General features: G+C 43.1%; 1 protein-coding gene across 1 annotated transcript in view; it reads right to left on the bottom strand.

Annotated features, from left to right (window-relative positions):
- npas3 (neuronal PAS domain protein 3) overlaps positions 1-20,694 on the bottom strand; it is a 223,096-nt gene that overhangs the window by 118,180 nt on the left and 84,222 nt on the right. Inside the window, 1 exon segment of the mRNA XM_026306705.1 lies at positions 12,334-12,578. Within this exon segment, the coding sequence (XP_026162490.1) occupies positions 12,334-12,578 (245 nt within the window).

The raw sequence follows: 20,694 nt of genomic DNA on the forward strand, positions 1-20,694 counted from the left end.
AAGTCTCCATCTGAGGTGGAAAGGTTGGTGCACTAACAAAACCAAAATATGACAAATTACAACGGGAGCAGACCCAAATAAACCCAGAAAGACCCGATTCATTCCGCTGAAACACACTTATGTGGACGGAAACCACAGAAATCCACCAAAAGAGTGAAAGCTCATCTTTACCAACCAGAAGCTCTTCCTCTGAACTTAATATTTCTTTCTATTTCTATTTATTTGTACTTTTACTTATGTTGTTGACGTATGACAAAGCCTAGAGTCCTAACTTCTACCAAAACGTCTACCACATTGGACTAAAGTCTGACTAAAGGTGGCGTTCAGGTGAACCAGTTAAAACATGTTGGCTGTGAGCGCAGCTTTAAGATGTTTTTGTCCAGAGAGAATAAAGTTTTTCATAAAGTGGAAGAATCAAAACATAGTATGGATCAAAATAAAGCATATCTAGCATCTTCAGCCCTTTTCTTTGATTCAGCTGAGACTGAACATTAAAAAACAAAAAGTTTTTCTGATCAACAACCTCATCAAAGTCAATTTAGCTGGTGTTTTTTTTTTTTCCTTAAAATGTTCAAAAATCAATTAGTGAGTGTGCAGATCAAAGGCTTTGAGTGACAGGCAGCAGGCGACAAATTAATCAGCATCCTGAGGGACAGATGGCTTCAAAATGAACTCGCTGCTTTCAGCCTCAAAGCAACGTTTTTTCATCTCCACTGTGTTAATGCACAACACAGGACGTCAAGTGCTGTGGTCCGAAAACAACGGCTGCAATTAGTCTTTGGTTTGAAGGAACAAGGAGGGACGGAGAAGGAAACAAAGAAGGAGAGGACAGAAGGGAAGGAGTTCAGAGACAAAGAGGAAGGACTGAAGGAGGCGAGGATGGAAAATGCGAGGAGGAAAAGAGCTGAAAGGGAAGATGAGGAGACGATGTCTGGAGTAAAAGGAAATGTGGGGAGTGGAAGTGGAGAAAAATTAGGAGAAAGGAAGTGAAGAAAGAAGGAAAGGATCAGAGAGAGAGAGAGAGAGAGGGAGACAGACAGATGGAAACATGAAGGATGTGAATGAAGTGGAGGGACAGATGTGGAGACAGATACAGCGATGGAGGGATGGGGGGAGTGTTCAGTTATGAGTGTTATTAAGAAACAACTCGCCTGCTAACGGAGCGTTCAGTTGGCGTCTAGCTGAACGCGTCACGGCCCAGGAAACACAAGCCCGACCGCCCTCTCTCTCCAGTTTATCTAAAGCTCTCTCTCTCTTTCTGATTCTTTCATCTGTCTCCGTCCTCCAACTCGCCCCCTGCTACATTTTAAACTGTGAAAATCCATTAAATCCATTGGTTTCCATCAGAGTGCAGCAGTGTGAGTGTGTTTGCATTATATAACTGAGTGTGTATGAATATATCTGTGTGTGTGTGTGTGTGTGTCACAGCCAGTAAACAAGGTAATAGTACTGAGTGAAGCTCTTGCAGACAATTCACTGCTATCAACAGCTTCGATTGGAGCGACCATACCCAGCAACACAACCTGCTGCAGAGTTTACACTATAAGACCACAACAACACGCTAAAGGTCCAGATCCTGTCTAACACAACGTCTTATGGCCTTATTCCAGAAAATAACATCAACTTCAAAATGACATGAAAAGACCAACAATGTGTAATTACACCTCCCTGACTCTGTCCGGGACTCTGTCTGGGACTCTGTCCGGGACTCTGTCCGGGACTCTGTCCGGGACTCCTTAAAAACAGATCCGTTGCTGTGACTGTGTGATTCTTTCATTCTTCTATAAAGGTTCAGTCATTTCCTAAATAAACTGGACTAGTTTTTAATCAAACAGTGTGTTTGTTGGGGACTACTTTCCCTGGCGGATGAATCCACATTAGCGGCAGCAGGACAGTATAAACTAGTGTGTGTCTTCTTCACATTTTTGCATAAACAACTAAAGTGCAACAACAAACATGTTCCGTATAAATGTAATTAAGAACAGATGAGATTTTCTATTAACATAATGAGGATTTGTTGCTAATTTATGTATTTGGCAAATAAATGCTGATGCTGACTGTTTCAGTAAAATGCTCCCAGATGCCATATTTGTTTTCTGCCCAAATATCTGATCTCAGAGCAGGATCCACCCACAGCATTGTTCAATGGTTCTGCCTAAACCTTCACTTTCTCTGGAAGGAATAATTTAGGATGTTGGTCTGGGTTCAGAAAGAACAGCACAAAAACAATAACAATGCTTTTATTTATATTTAACTGAAACCACTTCGCCAAATCTCAACTAAAGTCTTTGTGTCGCCTAAACTGCACATGGGACCAGTAAAAATCTTCTAATTTCACATTTTTCAACATGTGCAGTTACAAAAACTGTGGTTACACCTAAAACTCTAATATACAATCACTTTAGATTTTACATTAAACTGCACATTTTACAGTGAGAGTAGTAGTTTCATATGCAAATCTTAAAGGAGCTGTGCTGCAGTTTCCATTAGGGACTATATGTCTCCATGTATTGCTGGACATAGTCAAGATATCAGGAGAATTCAATGGATAAATCTCCACATCCCTCACTGTTCCCTCAACCCCGTCCAGTCCAATCATGCGTATTGGCAATCGGTGCTGCAGCCGTTTAAAAAGCTCCTTATTCCCCAGTTTATTCTGACATTTTGATTCACGATCAGCTGTGGGTGGAGGGGGAAAAAAATAATTAAAAAATCAAAAACACCCTTTGAGACAAACTGAGGCCGCTTAACTAATTACCAACATATATCACCGCTGGCTCAGACAAGCCAATTACACCTGATTGGAAATACTTTACTTTGTTCAACACGCACTTTTCATGTCGATTTTAATTCAGTGTCAAAGCTCGGCTTTCTGAATATCAGGGCGGATGATTGACTGCTGGGGGCCCTACACTGTACAGTACATAAGCCAATAATGTCCCATTTGTCTGGTATGGAGGGAAAGCGGGATAACCAGATTAGAAAAGGACATTATGTATGTATAACTGGGTTAGTAAGGACATCAGCTCTAATGGGTAAACGTCCTTCACGAGAGTCTCACTATGATTAATACAAAGTGATACCAGCGACTGTCGGACTTCCTGGAAACAGACAATGACAGGCCTGATGGGAAAGAAGGTTACGTTAACAAAACAAACATAAACAATATGCAAACACTGCATCATACATCTGGAATTCCCTTAAGACTTCAACTGTCCTACTGTTACCTTCAAACTTCTAAACCTTCACCATCCGCCTGCACCTCAAGAAAGTCCAGAAAGATCTGAACAATCTCTGCGGACCTGAACACAATCAAACACTCCTCGAGTCCTTGGGGAGCCCTGACACCTGTAGCCCCCAGAACTCTTTGAAAGAATGTGAGGAACCACCTTCGCCAACAACCAAAGTCACTTTAAGCGCTTCAAGCAAACACCTACAACCCCTGAGTCTCTCAGGATTTAACTAATCAGGTTTCAGTGAAGCTAGTTTCTGTCACAGTTTTTGAGCTATTTAAAAGGCAACGAAAACTGTAACTATCGTAAACACCTGAAACCTGAAGCTCTGTGTAAACCCAGTCAAACTGCGTCCGTGAGCCATCAGTGCTGAAGACCTGAAGACACCTCTGAAGAACCTTCACATAAGAACCTCAGTAAACTCCCTGATCTGCTTTGAATCGTTCATATGACCCTAAAACCACCTAAAAGACTTAAAATCCCATAGAACAACCTGCTCTGTAGAGGAAATCCCATCAGGACAATGACACCCACACAGAGTTGGAAGAGACTTATGAAATCCCTGTAATCAAACGGAGTCCCATAAAACACTTGAACAACCCATGGAACTTTCTTCAGACACTGTAAAACTGTCCTTTTCAAGGCCTTTAAACTGCCCTGGACAGTTACTCTAATGTCTTGAACCTGCCCTGAAGTCTCTCAGACTTAAAACCCTTAAAACCCTTGGACTCTCACATTAGAGACTCTAACTGGGTCATTTTCTCCCACTGAACCAGAGCGTGCACATCCCCCCAGTAAAACCAGTCGCACGTTGTTAATGTGAACCGTCTGTGGGACTTGGGTGTCTGGGATGAAGGGGAAGGACTGGACTGATCAATGAGACTGAACAGACGCACAGCTTCTTCTTCTGTGATCACTCCGGAGGACAATCAGGCGTCAGAACTCAGCTTTGTACAAACGCATGTCGACACAAACGTGTGATTCCATATGCGAAACCCACAGAGACAAACAGCCTGATTCAGTAATTGAAGGACTCTCAGTCTGTCTCCCAGCGTCCTGTGCTCCAGTTAATTGTAACGTCTTTCTGGGGGTAAACAGAAACTAGCAGCTATATTTCGTGTCATTACTACACAGTGTTGGACAACAACACTTCCTGCGGCGGTTTTGTGTTTGCCAGCAAAATAAAGAAAAACATATAGGAGGAAAGGTGTCGTGGTAATTGTTTCCATGGTGATTATTTTCCTCTTTGGTGTGCGAGTGTGTGACAGCATGCAGGCCGAAAAAATAAAATAAAAAAGGAAATGAACGAAACGCCCGGCAGCCACGTCGGCAGCCGAAAGCAATTTCCTCATCTAAATTTAGTTATGCAAAGCCTGTGGGCATCATCAGCATTTGGTAATTAGTTTTATAATTACTGCTGTTTCCCTCTCCCTCTGTCATTCCATTTTTCTTTACACTGCGACCGGGGAATCAAAACATCTCACACTTGCAGCTGGCCAAATTACTCTCCGTTTATTAAGTGCGAGCATGCACGGTGCACGGTGCACGGTGCGGACTGGCAGACGGAGCCGCCGCAGAGCCAAACGGGGGCCGACGGCAACACCACAGGTTTCCACAGCGAGCAGCCACTGACGAGTTCACGATGTGGAGGAGGACACGGATACCCTGCTCGTGTCTTTCTAGCTTTAAGGTGAGATCTGTGCGTGACAGGAGCGTTTGGCTGGATGGGGCATCATTATCACCGTGTCCCATATGCCACTGAGCTTTAGTGGAGGAGGGAGACAGTGGGAGGACGATCCTGCTGTTCAATGACAACTAACCTGAATTTACCAGCAGGAGGCAGATGAGAGGTGATCTGACCGACCCACTTTAAAAAACCTCAAAGTCCCATTGTAAGGATTTCTGTTTGTTTGTAACATCAAACACCGTTTTGGCCTTTTGGCGGTTTACACTGTCAGAAAGGTCTGAAACCAAGAATCTAAACTTTGCAGGTGCCTTCTGTTGAATTAAACCACAGACTGAAACATTTGGCATCTTTGGGAACATTGAACCTACTGACAATATATTTCTGCAAACACTGGACTGGACTAATGAACACACACGAGTCTGAGTGCGACGCACGAAGGTTTTCCCTCTGTGTGTTTGGTTTATGAGACGATACAAAACTACATGGCCACTGATGAATATTAAACAAATATCGTGACTTTAAAAGATCATAAGGTGGTTATGGTGGTTGGGGAGACGGTTGCTGCACCGTCACGTTTGTATTAATGTGCTAACACAAATATTTGAAATTCAACTTGTCCACTAATTTAAATGTGTCTTAATTACAGTTACAGTTTTTTGTCAGCAGTAAAACATGTAATTTCTCGTCAGGCAAATGAAACGATCTGAATTTAATATCAGCAGCTCAGTTCTTCCATGACCTGATGTCTCTTCATCATAGTGAACTGAAGCATATTTGACCAGTCAGGTTAAATGAGTTGGAGGATTTTGACAGTAATTTCGAAGATGAATTATGATTCAGTAAACCTGCATGGCGATGCTCCGTTACTGGGAATCATTTTCCAACACGGAATAAAACCGTCAGCCTTCGGTTTATTTTGGATGTCGGGGTCACGCAGAGCAGCTGCCACGGCGCCGAGTCTGGGCCGGGCTGCGGGCAGGGTTGGGGAGGTGGTCCGGGTTTGCGGCGAGCGCCGTGTTTATCTGGGTGTCGGGGTCACTGTGTTCCCTCAGTATAATGGAGGAAGCCATTAGCCCAGCCAGCAGGCCGCATCATAAAAACGTCAGCTGATACAAAGAGACGAGATGGATCATAAGGAGACGAGACTCCTGCTGCTCGCGCTCTCTCCCCCTCAGCCTCTGTCTCTCTAATTGACTGTCTCGTTTATTTTTCTCTCGTTCTCTGCTGTGTCGTCTTTATCCCTCTCATTTCTCCATTCAGGCTCTTTCCTCTCATGCTTCTCTTTTTTCCCTGCTCTCTCTCTCTCAGCGCTTATTGTGTCGCTAAGCAGGAGGCTGATTTTCTATAAAGCGGCAGTCTGGCTGTATGAAACGCTAAGTGGATGGGAACACACCCACACACTTAAAAACACACTCTTAACAACACGGGAGTCAACAAACATCAGTGGAAAATGTGGACGACGCTCCACAACATCATTTCTGACGCGTCGCTCTCTCAACCAGATAAAAGCCACAGCAGCAATTTGCTGGGTGAGCTAAGTTTATATTTCTGTGGCTTTACTGAAATCAGACCTGTCAATATGATGGGACAGATGACGTGATTCGACTTGACTGGTTTAGATTCTGCTTTGGCTGAAGGTTTTCAGTGTCTCATTATGCTCAGTGGCATCCCAGCAGGAATCACGGTGGAAAAACTGGGAGGAGAAGGACGATGGCTAAACTCCTGACCATCTCCCGCCAGCGCCACAGCTCCTCCAACCGAAACGCCAACACGTGCTCCAGCAAGACGTTTTCATCACCACGTGTTTATTAGTGAAACTAGCTGGTTATGTTCAGAGAACGATGGTCAAATGAAATATTCCCTTAAGGCCACAGGAACAAGAGTCTCCAACTCCTCCTCCGACCTACACGACCAAACAGGCCCGACCCCGTGATACGACCCATCGGAGCGTCCCCTTAACATTAACAACATGCACCATGCACTGGACCTTTGTTGTCATGGAAACAGTCATAAATCATCCTCACCACAAATCACTGTAAACATGCCGATTTCTTCACGGTCAGACACACTAACCACTCGGTTAGAAGAAGATCATGGTTAGAACTATGAGCACAGAGTTTCAGCTGTGGATTAAAACACTGGAATCAAACTCTGGGCTCCAGGGAGAAAGTCCTGTGTTGTTTGACCCACTTATCCACACCACCCGCCTCCCGACATGGACGCTCTCGCTTTATAAGCCACATCACCCTCTTTTCCTTGTGCCATAATCCCTACAGTCCCATAACTAAAACCCATAACTCCACTAACTTGCTGCACAAACAACATATGGGGTTGTAGTTTTATTTATTTATCTTACAGAGAGAAGATTAAAACCCCGGAACAACAACGTGACTGTCAAAGGCCAATTCATATGTTCAGCATCCACGGACTGGTCTAAAATAAACCTAGTATGTCATCACTTCAAGTAAAGCTTCAACAACGACACCAAGAACCAGGTTTTAGTGACCAAACTCCTAGACCAGTCCTCTATTAAGATTCAGACGCACTAAATCTGATTTTAATAATGAACATTTTTACTCCTGAAGTCAAAGGTTAAATGTGCACAGCATTTACATTCACATGCAACAGCAAAGATAAACTGGTTCTTAAAGGTGACACAGATGAAATACTTTAAAAAACACAGTAAATGACCCCCCACAGCGCACACACACACACACACACACACACACACACACACACACACACACACACACACACACCAGGCTAAAGCTCCTGTACGGAGCCATAAATAGATCTGTGGCTCTTATAAAAAATGCCATCATTCATATTTTACTGAGCCAGAGAGAAGATTTTTACACAGAATGTAAAGCAGCCGAGATGTGACTGTGTCTCGGTTTACGCTGGTGCAGGTATATGTTAGAGTCCCTAAATAAGGACACGTGCACATTTGTGCAAGTAAAGTATGTGTAAAACTTGTGTGCATGTTTGTTTATGGGAATGTGTGTGTGGGTGTGTGTGTGTCTTGATTGTAGACTGGCTCATGAAGTGTGGCATTTTGGTGTCTGCTGCTCTCTGCATGCATAATGAAGAGCCAGGTGTCGGAGGGGGTCACACACACATACGCAACAGACTGTCAGACAAACACACAAAAACTGAAAGACTCCCCGACACACACACACACACACACACACACACACACACACACGGCTGTAAAATCCACACACTGAACGACATTCAGTCACACGGTGTATTGGTGAGCAGAGTCCTAAACAAATACATGCACGTGCGCGCGCGCACACACACACACACACACACACACACACACACACACACACACACATGGGTGAGTGTCAGGATGCTGCAAAGGTCATGGTTGTTTGTGTGGCGTCCTGCAGCAGATGTGGAGACTCTCTGACAGGAAGTCAAAACCTCCAACACTAAACTGTAGAAGAGCAACTGATGGGTCAATTACTGCAAAGGTCAGTGAGGGAGGAGGAGGAGGAAGCAAAGATGGGGTAAGGAGGAGAAGGTGAGGAGGACATTAGGAAGATGAAGGTTAAAAGGAGATGGGCAGCTCGAGCTGGAGAGAAGAGGAAGTTAGGAAAAGGAGGAAAAGGAGAAGATGAAATAAAAAAGATGGAGGAGACTGATGTTGAAGGCAGATGAAGGTGTGTAGCAAAGCAAAAGAGGAGAAAACAGGTGGAGGAAGAGGAGAAAAGTGAAGAAGAAAGCAGAGAGAAAAGGGAGAGGAAGGACATTAAGAAAGGGAGAAAGTGAAAAGTATAATCTGAGGACTAAAACAGAAAAGGGAAAGTGAAGAAGAGGAGGATGAAGATGTGAGGGAATTGAGGATGAGGAGGAGAGACATAAGGAGAAGATGAGGAGGCTCGAGCAGGGAGGAGAGGAGGTGAACTGAGCTGAGCACAACTTGTGCTAATGAACAAACAAACTGGAGCTTCATACAGAGGAGCGCTTCATTTATTCACCTGCACTTCCCTGCTGGATGGAGAGTCATAGAGCACTGATGTGTGTGTGACCTGTGACCACTGTGTGACCTGTGACCTCTGTGTGACCTGTGACCAAAGCTTTTTGGAAAAAACTCCAACCTGGACACCATGAGGAAAATCCAATGCTGGTCCATTACAGCTCGATTCTCGTCAACAGGAAGTTAACACTACAACTACAATGGACTACACTGGGATGCACTGAGCGCAATGCATCCTGGGTGTTGTAGGATTTTTCACCTCGGGAGCCTTTGGGAATAAGACTATTTTCTCCACTTACAGGGCATTGAGAACATTTAGCTTGAAACATAACGGGCTGAGTTGGATTAAAGGATCATCTATGGAGCAGCGAGTTATTCCTTTAAATGCAAATATCCAGCTGCTTCTTTATGAACAAAAAAAATTAAATCTGTAATTTTTTGATATTTTGAAATACGGATAAAGATCGAGGGAAAGAAAGAAAGAGAAAGCCGCCGTAAAGAGAGGAAGATATGTGAGGAAGAAAATGAAGAAAAGAGGGAGGGAAGATGAGAAAAACATTAAATGAGGATATTCTCAGTGGGTAAAAGAGTATGGAGTCATCAGGAGGAATACCACACACACACACACACACACACACACACACACACACCTGTCTTCATTACCTGAACCGATGCAGAGCAGCCACACAGAGGCCAAAATCGATACGTCTCTGAGCACTGTGCAACACACATAACACAAAGGAAACAGGCACACACACACACACACACACACACACACACACACTTGTGGAGGATATTCATTCATTAGAGTCAGTCAATAGGAGAGAGAAGACAACATGAACACACACACACACAACCCTGCAGGAAGAAAGTGTGTGTGCTGTGTGTTTGCATGTGTGCAGGTACAGTAAGAGGGACAATCTGATTACACTGAATTTTCTGTGTGTGTGTGATGCTGAAATACAAGGTGAGAGCAGCCTCACCTTGCTCTGTGTTTGTGTGTCTGTCTCTGTGTGTGTGTGTGTGTGTGTGTGTGTGTGTGTGTGTGTGGCTGTGTGTGTGTGTGTGTGTGTGTGTGTGTGTGTGGCTGTGAGCTTGTTCTGGCCCTGGGTCTCCATCACGGTGCTTTGAGGGCGACACTCATGAAGCTATGAAGATGAAATCAAAGGAAGCTGTTGTTTATCTGCACATGGAGCAGCCAGAGAGGAACAAAGTACTTAAGTACAAATTAGAGGTACTTGTACTACACTGGAATATGTGCATTTTACTCATGACTTGCAGTAACAAATTCACTGTTCAACGTTTGCACCCCCTTCCAGTGCAGTGAAAACCTCAAACATGTGAGATCCTGGAGAACATGATGCAGTGCAGGGTGCTGGGCTCAGTCCAGGGACTGACATTACGGTTCCTGGGTCTGTTCTCTCTGACGGGATGTGGGTCTGTGTTACAGGAAATATGCAACAGACAACATGCACCCAACACACACACACACACACACACACACACACACACACACACACACACACACACATTAAAATGCATGTGCCTCTTCAAAGCATCGACAACAATGATGCCATCTGCTGTTGTGTGTGACTGCATGGGCAAACACACACACATTCAGAGATGTTGAGGAATGCCCCCCCCGCAACCACACGCACGCATGCACACGCACACACACTCTGCACCTTCACAAACTCAAACACTTACTGTCCTTCATACATTCACATGTACTTGTTCTTGTGCACGTTTCTCTGTGCAGACAGACGAATATCTCAGCTGTAGCTCTTCTAGACACACACACACACATACGCAGACACACACACACACACACACACACGCAGACACACACACACACGCAGACACACACGCAGGCAGAAATTTGAGGCAATCTGCTTTCATCTTTGGGTCATTCCTGCAAGCCCAAACGTCCCTTTTAAAAGCGAGCGCTCCTCTTCTCCTCTAAGTGCGTCACACAAAGGGCCCATTTCAAAGGCAAATTCCACTTAGATTCACAAGTGCTGTGTATACCCTGGTACTCCAGGCAGAAATTCATCAAAGCTTAATGTTCCCTTCACAGAAAATCGCTTAGCGCAAAGCTAGCTGCCTGTGTGTGACCGTGTGTGTGTTTCCACAGCTTTTCCATGTTGTTTGATAGCGGTTTAAAGGGCCAAACTGGAGCACTGATACGTCCCCATTTGTATGTTCACATTCATTAGGAATAAAAGCTTTCTTTGGAGATAAAGACACGAGGCTATGTGGAGTAAAACACACGACTAAGGCTCGTTTCATGATTCAGTTTACAGTGACAGTAAGAAATGAAAAGGGAAGGAAACGTGAAGAAACATGGGACAGAAATTATGAAAAACCTTTGTCCTCTCACCAAATAATCAATGATTATAAAAGTAATGTTAAATAAACGGAGTTTTCTGAAACTGAAAAAATGAGAAATCATTTAAGTGTTTGAATTATTATCATGATTTGGGTAATTATGTGTGTGTGTGCAGGCTTTATACTATTTTGATTAGAAATTATTTTAAAAGTTCCAAGAATAATCTGTCAACAGGGACAAGAGGGAAACGTTTCAATTGATGAATATAGATTTAGATTATAGATATAGATTAGATAGGACTGAAAGGAAACTAGTTTGAATCTAAAATCCTTCTAGAGGCCGAGCTGATTTTAAAATGTGGAGTCAGACTAAGTCAAAAATCCAGTTTGTCCACTTTCAAAGTGATTCAGCTTCATAGAAAAAACTAATTTCCACAAACACACAGAAACAAGAAGAGAAAAGATCCAGAGCCAAGACGTGACCCAGTGCAACTCATGAGCTCAGATTCTCCAAAAATCAAGAAACACATCGACTGCAAACTGAGCGAACTCAACATTTTGGTCAGATTTAGGTGATGAGGTGCTGATTTCACTGGCTGCCACATTCTTTTAGAAACTAGCAGGAAGTCATGTTTTACAGCAGGAAGTCATGTTTTACAGCTTAGGTGAAAGCACATCTGCACCAAGCCAAGGGGGACTGATAAACCAGAGGTTCACATCTGTGTGGACTGAAAAACATGGCTTTAAAAATGAGATCTGTGGATAGTTGGAATTGCCACTGTTCTTGGGACAGGAAGTTCTGAAATAAGCTGAAATTGTTCCTACAATAAAATTCAAATCGAGTGTGATCAGACATGAAAAGGACCAAACACACTGGCACATATCCGGCCCCATTTAAAGGGTTTAAACTAAAGGAATAAAACATTTTTCCTGAAACTGATTTGCTCTTCAGGAAACCACTGCTCCATTTAAAAAGTTTTTGGTTCTTACTAAAAACTGTTCCACTCACTTCTGTCCTGGTCCAACCCAGAAGCACAAACACATTTAAAATGTTTAAAAGTTTAAACCTGGTCTCTGAGCCCCGTCTGTGACCTCCCTACCTTTAACGGAGGTGTTGGGCGGCGGTCCCTCGATGCGCAGGTTCCACGGCGGGTCTCCCTGGTTGGCGAAGTCCCTCATCTTCAGGTAGCTGATGGTGAGCCGGATGATGGAGGCCTTGTCCAGCTGGCTGGTGATGGCTCCCGGCAGCGGCAGCATCTTGGCCAGTTCGTAAAACTCAAAGTTCTCCTTTCCCCGCCGCGATCTCGCCGCGTCCCGAGACTTCTCTTTCCTCAGAGCCTGCAGCCTGAGGGGGGAGAGAGGAGGATGGATGATTATACGAAGGCAGGATGAGCAGAATGTGACTCACTGCCGGAGACTAAACTTCAAGTGTCAGCGGAGCAGAAAACACCAATAACTCCAGTCCATAGATATTTTGTTTTCATGTGAAACTACAACTGGAAATTTAAAAATGCTTTAAGCAGAGCGAAGTGCAAAGAACCAAACAGGAGCCGTGCCACGGTTAGTCCTGCACAGAATTATTATATAGTGTTGGGAGTCACAAGAAAGAGAAAGAAGCCTCCAATTAAATGAAGCAGTAGCTGAAATATCCGTTCAATCTAAGCAAAGGGGACTTTCATGGATGCAGAATCAACCCCTGCAAACCAGATCTGCTCCACCAACACTCATGCATCCTTGTCCCTGTAGCGTTTGTTAGCATGGTAGCAAATGAACAGAGACCACATCACCAGAAAAGGATCAACCACAGTGAAGGTTTCTGTCCAGACTAGCACAGCAGCAACAAGTCAACACGTCTGAGCCTCAGAAACCAGCAAAAGCTCCAGAACAGCTACTGAAAAGACCTCGTGCTGTTTTGTGGTTTGTTACTGGAGTCCTATAAGAACCAACTCTCAGTTTAATGTCGACTCCTGTTTGGATGTCGGCTGACCCCATGTGGGGTCACGACTCAAAGGTTGGGACAAAGTGAGTCGGACGACCTCTGACTCCTGGAGACAGTTTGAAAACATTAACTTTTGCAGGCAACGAAGTTGTTTTTTTAGGAAACCTGCAGCCTAATCATCTTCGCAGTATTACTTCACAGTATTACTACATTATGAAGTACCTGACAAGCAGTCTCTCCTTTCCTTTATTCCACTACTTCCTCCATCAATTTCCACTCAATTACTTTATATCAAAGAGCAGCTCTGTTTATATTCTCTCTCTCTCTCTCTCTGTCTCTCTCTCACCCTTCAACAGCAGTGACGACCATACTTTCCCGCGGCCTCTCATCATCATTGGACGCCATTATGAATTAACTCGGCAATAAATCAGCTGCTTAAAACCTCTGTAGGCTTCCTGCCGGCCACACACACACACACACACACACAAAGACAGGTGATTAATTTTTGCCAGAGTAAAAAAAAAAAAAAAAAAAAAAGCAGGAGGAAAAGTGTTAGAGGGATAAAAGGGGGAGAGGGGGATGTAAAGAAAAGGCGAGGGAAGAGATGGAGGGATAGCGGACAAACACTTTAGAGGAGAAGGAGAAGGAGAAGGAGAAGGAGGAGGAGGAGGAGTTTAGGGCTAGAGATGAATAATGGCTGTCATCTGGCAAACAACATCATTTTCATACTGTGTGGGATTTAGTTATCAGGGACAACAAGCAGCACAGGGAGAGGAGAGAAGAGACACTTCGACAGTCCAACTAAGTTCCTGAAAAGGTAAAATCCAGTCCAGCCTCACACCAACATGTACGAATAACATGCAAATACCACGTAATATACACACAGACGCCGATTTGACATGAAATACAAACGGCTAATGTCTTGCCCTGACGCTGCGATGGGAGATGGTTATGATGAGGGTCAGGGATCAGGGCAGGTGGAGAAGGAAAGCTCACTATTAAAACTCGTACCCAGTGTGTTTGGCGTACGTACTGCACGGTTCTTCCAAAGTTTGTTGTTACACAACTTTATCCTCAAGCAGTTCAAGTGTAACGAAGCAGCACAAATGAGAACAGTTAGAGCTTTTCAGCTTAGACACAATAAGTTTCAATTGTAGGTTCTAAGGAGGAAACATTTTAAACTGTGCTCTTATTTTGAAATTCTATTTTTATATCGATAACAGTAACAAAAACAAAGGAAGATTTTTTTGTTAATGAAAGATGCACTCGTGCAGATCTATATGTGTGTGTGTGTGTGTGTGTGTGTGTGTGTGTGTGTGTGTGTGTGTGTGTGTGTGTGTGTGTGTGTGTGTATGAGCAGGTGTGTTTGACCTTGACTCAAACAGACGTATTTATTACGTACTGACTAAATAGGTAAATGTGTGTGTGTGTGTGTGTGTGTCAGTGTTTGGGACTTATAAACATGAAATGAAACCATGTCGTAAAGTTCAGCTGGGTGACTTGATGGTGTTTTAAAGAGCTTGTCACACCAGACGAGGTGTGTGTGTGTTTGTGTGTGTGTGAGTATGTGTGTGTGTGAGTATGTGTGTGTGTGGTGTCGTAAAGTTCAGCGAGGTGGGTCGATGGCTTTTTAAAGAGCTTGTCAGCTGAAAGGAAGAGATGTGTGTGTGTGTGTGTGTGTGCGTGGATGTGTGTGCGTGGGACTATTTTAAGTGTGTGTAGGCAGCGAGCATGCTGGGAGAGGTTCTGGGTGGTCGAGGTTTAACTTCCAGGTCGATGTGAGGTCAAACCGACCATCAGTCATGTGACAGGACGCACAGATTTACAGTCTGAACTCCTCAGACTGTGTGTGACTGTGGAGCCTCAGGCCTCATCGCTCCTTCTCTCCATCTTCATTCCACTTCATTCTGAGTCAATACTGTCGGTTTGAAGGTTTAAGATTTAGCGTCATCTAGTGATGAGGCTGCAGACTGACCCCACGCCCCGACTCCTCCCTCTTCCAGAGTGACAGAACCTTTGGGTCCAAGCCATGAGACACATCAGGAGCTGAGGTTCCTGTAGATTGCTGCATATTACCAATTTAAATACAATTAACCTGTTTAGGGTGTAAAACTAAGGTTATTGCTAAGGTTTCCCAGCTGTTCCTGCTCTAAAGAGGTTTGTCCATTCTGGGCTTCTGTAGAAACATGGCAGCCTCTGTGAAAGGGGACCCAGTCCGAGTGAAAATATAGAAAAACCTATCCTAAACTGAAGTAAATGCATCAGCTCTTATTTGGAGTTTGGATGTCAGCACACCTTCAACAAAAACAAAACTTTTCATCCAGAAAAGTGACACAACAAACAAGAACAGGAAAAACCTTCTGACCAGAAATGCACCATAGGTTTTAGAGAAGATGATTTGGGCTAAGGAGTTATTATTACAACATCACCTGCACCTTCTGAACCATCATCACAGGCCATTTACTGGACTGGTCACAGTCACAACAGCTGAAACAACAGCTCTGAAAAACAAATGGAGCAAAGCTCTAAATACCAGAACACATTTTAAGCAGCAAATCACTTCCCTGCCGAAAGGCTGTTTAGATTTTATTGTGTTGTTGCATTCCTCAGAGATTAAACCAAGTTTACTTTCCCTGCCTCATTTTGTCTGAGCCAAAGTCAATTTTTGTTCAATTTGTATTTTGGAATAAAGTCTCAGCTTAATTTTTCTGTTCTGTCCAGATATCAGACTATCTGTTTACATGATCAGCTCATCTCTCCACCGAGGCCAAACTGAGAGCACGAATATTTAAAAACAGAAAAATCCATGCAGGAACGTCTGCGATGAGATAAAGAGAAACACGGCGAGCAATATGAAGAGAGATGAAGGAGGGAGATTAGACACAGAGCAACGCTGCACGGTGGCCGACAGGGAAATCTGGAGAGGTCTGAGGTCCTCACACACACACACACACACGCACGCACGCACGCACACGCACACGCACACACACACACACCTTTACTATTCCTTATCAACTGATAGAAATCACCGCACCCATGAACACATAAGGTTTAAACTTAAAATCTGTACAGGTCTGAGTTTGGTCAAGATTCATGTTCAGATGGAGGAACAGGACTAATTTATGGAACTGGACTGCAGTAAAAGTCCAAAAGTACCATCATCCAAATGTACTTGAAGTATCCAAAGTAAAAGCACTCATTGTGCAGAATGCTGACGTTAATTACCTTATATACTTCTAATTTGAAGTACTTTATATACCGCTGGGTAGCTGATGTTAACTACCTTATATACTTCTAATTTGAAGTACTTTATATACCGCTGGGTAGCTGATGTTAACTACCTTATATACTTCTAATTTGAAGTACTTTATATACCGCTGGGTAGCTGACGTTAACTACCTTATAAACTTCTAATTTGAAGTACTTTATATACCGCTGGGTAGCTGACGTTAACTACCTTATATACTTCTAATTTGAAGTACTTTATATACCGCTGGGTAGCTGATGTTAACTACCTTATATACTTCTAATTTGAAGTACTTTATATACCGCTGGGTAGCTGATGTTAACTACCTTATATACTTCTAATTTGAAGTACTTTATATACCGCTGGGTAGCTGACGTTGACTACCTTATATACTTCTAATTTGAAGTACTTTATATACCGCTGGGTAGCTGATGTTAACTACCTTATATACTTCTAATTTGAAGTACTTTATATACCGCTGGGTAGCTGATGTTAACTACCTTATATACTTCTAATTTGAAGTACTTTCCATACCGCCGGGTAGCTGACGTTAACTACCTTATATACTTCTAATTTGAAGTACTTTCCATACCGCCGGGTAGCTGACGTTAACTACCTTATATACTTCTAATTTGAAGTACTTTATATACCGCTGGGTAGCTGACGTTAACTACCTTATATACTTCTAATTTGAAGTACTTTCCATACTGCTGGGTAGCTGACGTTAACTACCTTATATACTTCTAATTTGAAGTACTTTATATACCGCCGGGTAGCTGACGTTAACTACCTTATATACTTCTAATTTGAAGTACTTTCCATACTGCTGGGTATCTTGGGAATTTCCCCCCAGGGATCAATAAAGTTTGATGATCAGTCTGTATTTTGTTGGATCCATCTGATTCTGAAACTACAGTTACCAGATAAATGTAGAGCAGGAAAAAGTAGATTTGTGCTAAATGGAACAAAGACAAATGAAAAGATGGAGAGAAGGATGAAAACATTTTCTTCTCCTCAGTTTTTAAATCTCTTTCTCTCCGTCCTCCTGTGATGTTCTTGTCTCAGCCCCGTCTTTCAATTCAGCCAATCAGGTGACCCGCAGCCGAGGTTCCACCCCGCCAACCCCGCAAGGATGACAACACACACACACACATACACACACACTCTTAGACAAAAGGCCCTTCAGGAGGAGGGTAATTGCTTCCATGGCGATGGGAAAGGAAGGCAGAGAACAAGTGTCACTTTGGATTAAGCCCCGCCTGCTGACATCGCCATGGTGATGACACCGCCGCTCGCTCTATGTGTGTGTGTGATCACTGATCAGGGGAGCAAGTGCCAAAACCAATCTCTGTACTGAGGAGGAAAAGAAGGGAGGAAGAGGACAGAAAATGTAAATATGGAAGGGGAAGAGTGGAGGGAAGGTGGAGGACAAGACCGGAGAGAATGAACAGTGAAATGAAGAGAAAATATTTAAAGGGTGAACTCCAGAAGACAAATAAAATGAGTAAGACCAATGGAGAAAAACAGGATGAACACAAGGGGAGTCATGAAGAGGAAGAGAGAAAGAACGAGAATGGGGGAAAAAGATGAAGAGAAAAAGAGAAAGAGTCAGTCATTAAGTTAATCATTGATCATGAAGACAGAAAAATTACAGGATAGAACCTGCTCTGTGAGGAAAGCACAAGGAAAAGCAGCAGAAACAGTCCGTCAGACTCTGGGCCACACTCTTCATAGTAACAGACTCAGCTATGAGATTTTCAAAGACAGCATCAGTGCAAGCAGCAAATAACGATGGCGAAGTAGCTTTAGCAAAAGCTTATGTGACATCGAACATCTTTAAATCTGATTTTGTCTCGAGTTCACGTGCACGGAAACAAATTGGATTCTGCTGCTCAGCTGTACATGAAGGTACTTTCTAATACTTTAAACCTGACTGCACCTTCAGCACCGTCACAGGCGGAAGAAGTGGAGGAGCAATATGAAGGACTGTGATCCTCCTCTACCAAGATACTCTGGCTTTGCCTCCTGCAGCTAAACACACACACACACACACACACACACACACACACACACACAGCGTCATTACAAAGCTAATCGTCCTCGGAAAGGATTGTGGCGATGCAGGGATCAGTATGAACTCCAACACATCTGATGCTAAGAGAGGGAGGGAGGGATGTAGCAGAGGAAGAAGTAGAGGAGAGAGAAAAATAAGAGTTAGTGCATTTATTAGGGACTATTTTCAGCGGCGGATTAATCACCATTTGTTCTCTAATGAGCATCAGCAGTGGAGCTCTGTGGCAGAGGACGATGATGTCAGGCTGTAGATGCACAGACAACACCTGTGTCTATGTGTCTTTGTTATTGAGACATTTTGGAAAATGTCCTGCAGTGTTTGGACGTGTTCACACCATCTATCTGTTGTACCAATCTCTGCCTGCCATGCTGCTTTAGCATCAACCCGAGCATGACAGCAAGCAGCAGGCAGGCTGCACTGCCTCTGCCACACACACACACACACACACACACACACACACACACACACACACACACACACACACACTCAGTTTGGTTTAAATAAACTTAATTAAACTCAATTGTGATTTAACGTGTCTGTCGATCATAAAGGTCGAATCATCAATGAACACAGAATTTGGAAAACACATGAAAACGAAGCTAAATGCATTTTTATTTTGTTGTTTTATTTTAGTAAACTAGCCCATGTTTTGTCTTCTGATTATGATTCTTCTTCTGAACCTGTTAAATAAATGTAGAAACACGTTAATCTTTGCGTCTATAACTCACAATTTACTCAAATACATATTTAACTTCTGTGTTAACTTCCCTTTTCATTTAAGCTGTGAGATCATTTATTCATTGAATATTTATAATGTATTTTTCGGCTTACAGACATTTTGTCATTTCATTTCACTACAGCAGTTATCTCCTTTGGAAGGAAACTTTAATGCACAAATTCATTAATGTTCAACGCGGCACAATTAAGCAACGCTCATATGTCTGATATGATAATGAACATTATGGGGTAATAATGGGAATTTTATGGATATGAGTTGAGAGTATTAATTACTAAAGCTGAATAGTAACATGAATTAATAACAACTAAATCCGACATGGATGAATGCAGGATGGCAAATTACAGGGAGCCAAGTTGTAAGTGATAAAGTTTTAGACGTCAACCATTAAAACACAACAAAACAAATACACCAAAACTAAACATGTTAATGGGAAAACATCAGTAAGTCGGGCTGTAAAATCAATCCGGTGCTGCTGGGAAATCATATTTCAGCTTAATCTGCCAGCTGGGAGAAGATTTATGGCAGCCAAGGTTTCTTTACTGATGCTTTTACCATCTCAGTAATGTTTTAGCCACGCTAACGTCCTTTTAGATTATTGTTAGAACTGACTATATTCTACAGATTTGAACCATCAAATAAAGTTCGATAAACAGCTTCAAAAACAGTCAAAAACAAGTAACATAGAAGTTGGAATTTAAGACGATAGCGTCTGGGTGGAAAGGTGGTAATTTAACCAGTGTCCCTATAACCTCCATCCAGACTGGATCATTTGGAGGCTGCAACAGAACCCAAAAGCTAAAATGCTAATGATGATGTTCTGGGTTGGTTTCAATACCAGTGACGTGAATTCAAACTTTTTGATTTCTACACGTAAACGCACCGTGACCTCACAAGTGCGTCCAACTCTCCTGCCCTCTGGAGTTAGGGCTGCTCAGTTATGGAAAAAAATCAGAATCACGATCATTTTCCACACTCACTCATTGACTTTGGAAATGTGTTGCATTTATTGAACAAAACAGTGAATTCTTAAAACAAATAATACAAAATATATTCAAATGTATAAATACGGCTAAATAACTCGAAAAACTGAATAATCGTTTTTTTTCTCGATTACATAGTTTTTGTGATCGTCGAGACCCGAAATCAAAATCAAAATCAAAGTTTGATAAATTGCACAGCCCCAACTGGAGCTGCTGCCGTTTCCCAAAGAGTTCTGCACACAGGTCTGTCCTCTAAAGATCATCGACAGCTGACACACACAGGAGTGCAGGAGAAACTGCAGCTTTAAACTGACACAACCTGCTCGATACTCGAGTTCACCTGCATCACATCCTGAGGCTGAGGGGTCAGATACAGGGACGCAGAAACCAAAGAAACAACATAAGCTCAAACGCTGACCGCAGACGGACGGATAGGGCAGTCTGGGGGAGGAGGGATGATGAAAGAGGGATGCAAGAAGAGG

The sequence above is a fragment of the Mastacembelus armatus genome, chromosome 22, assembly GCF_900324485.2.
Source record: "Mastacembelus armatus chromosome 22, fMasArm1.2, whole genome shotgun sequence".
Taxonomy (NCBI): domain Eukaryota; kingdom Metazoa; phylum Chordata; class Actinopteri; order Synbranchiformes; family Mastacembelidae; genus Mastacembelus; species Mastacembelus armatus.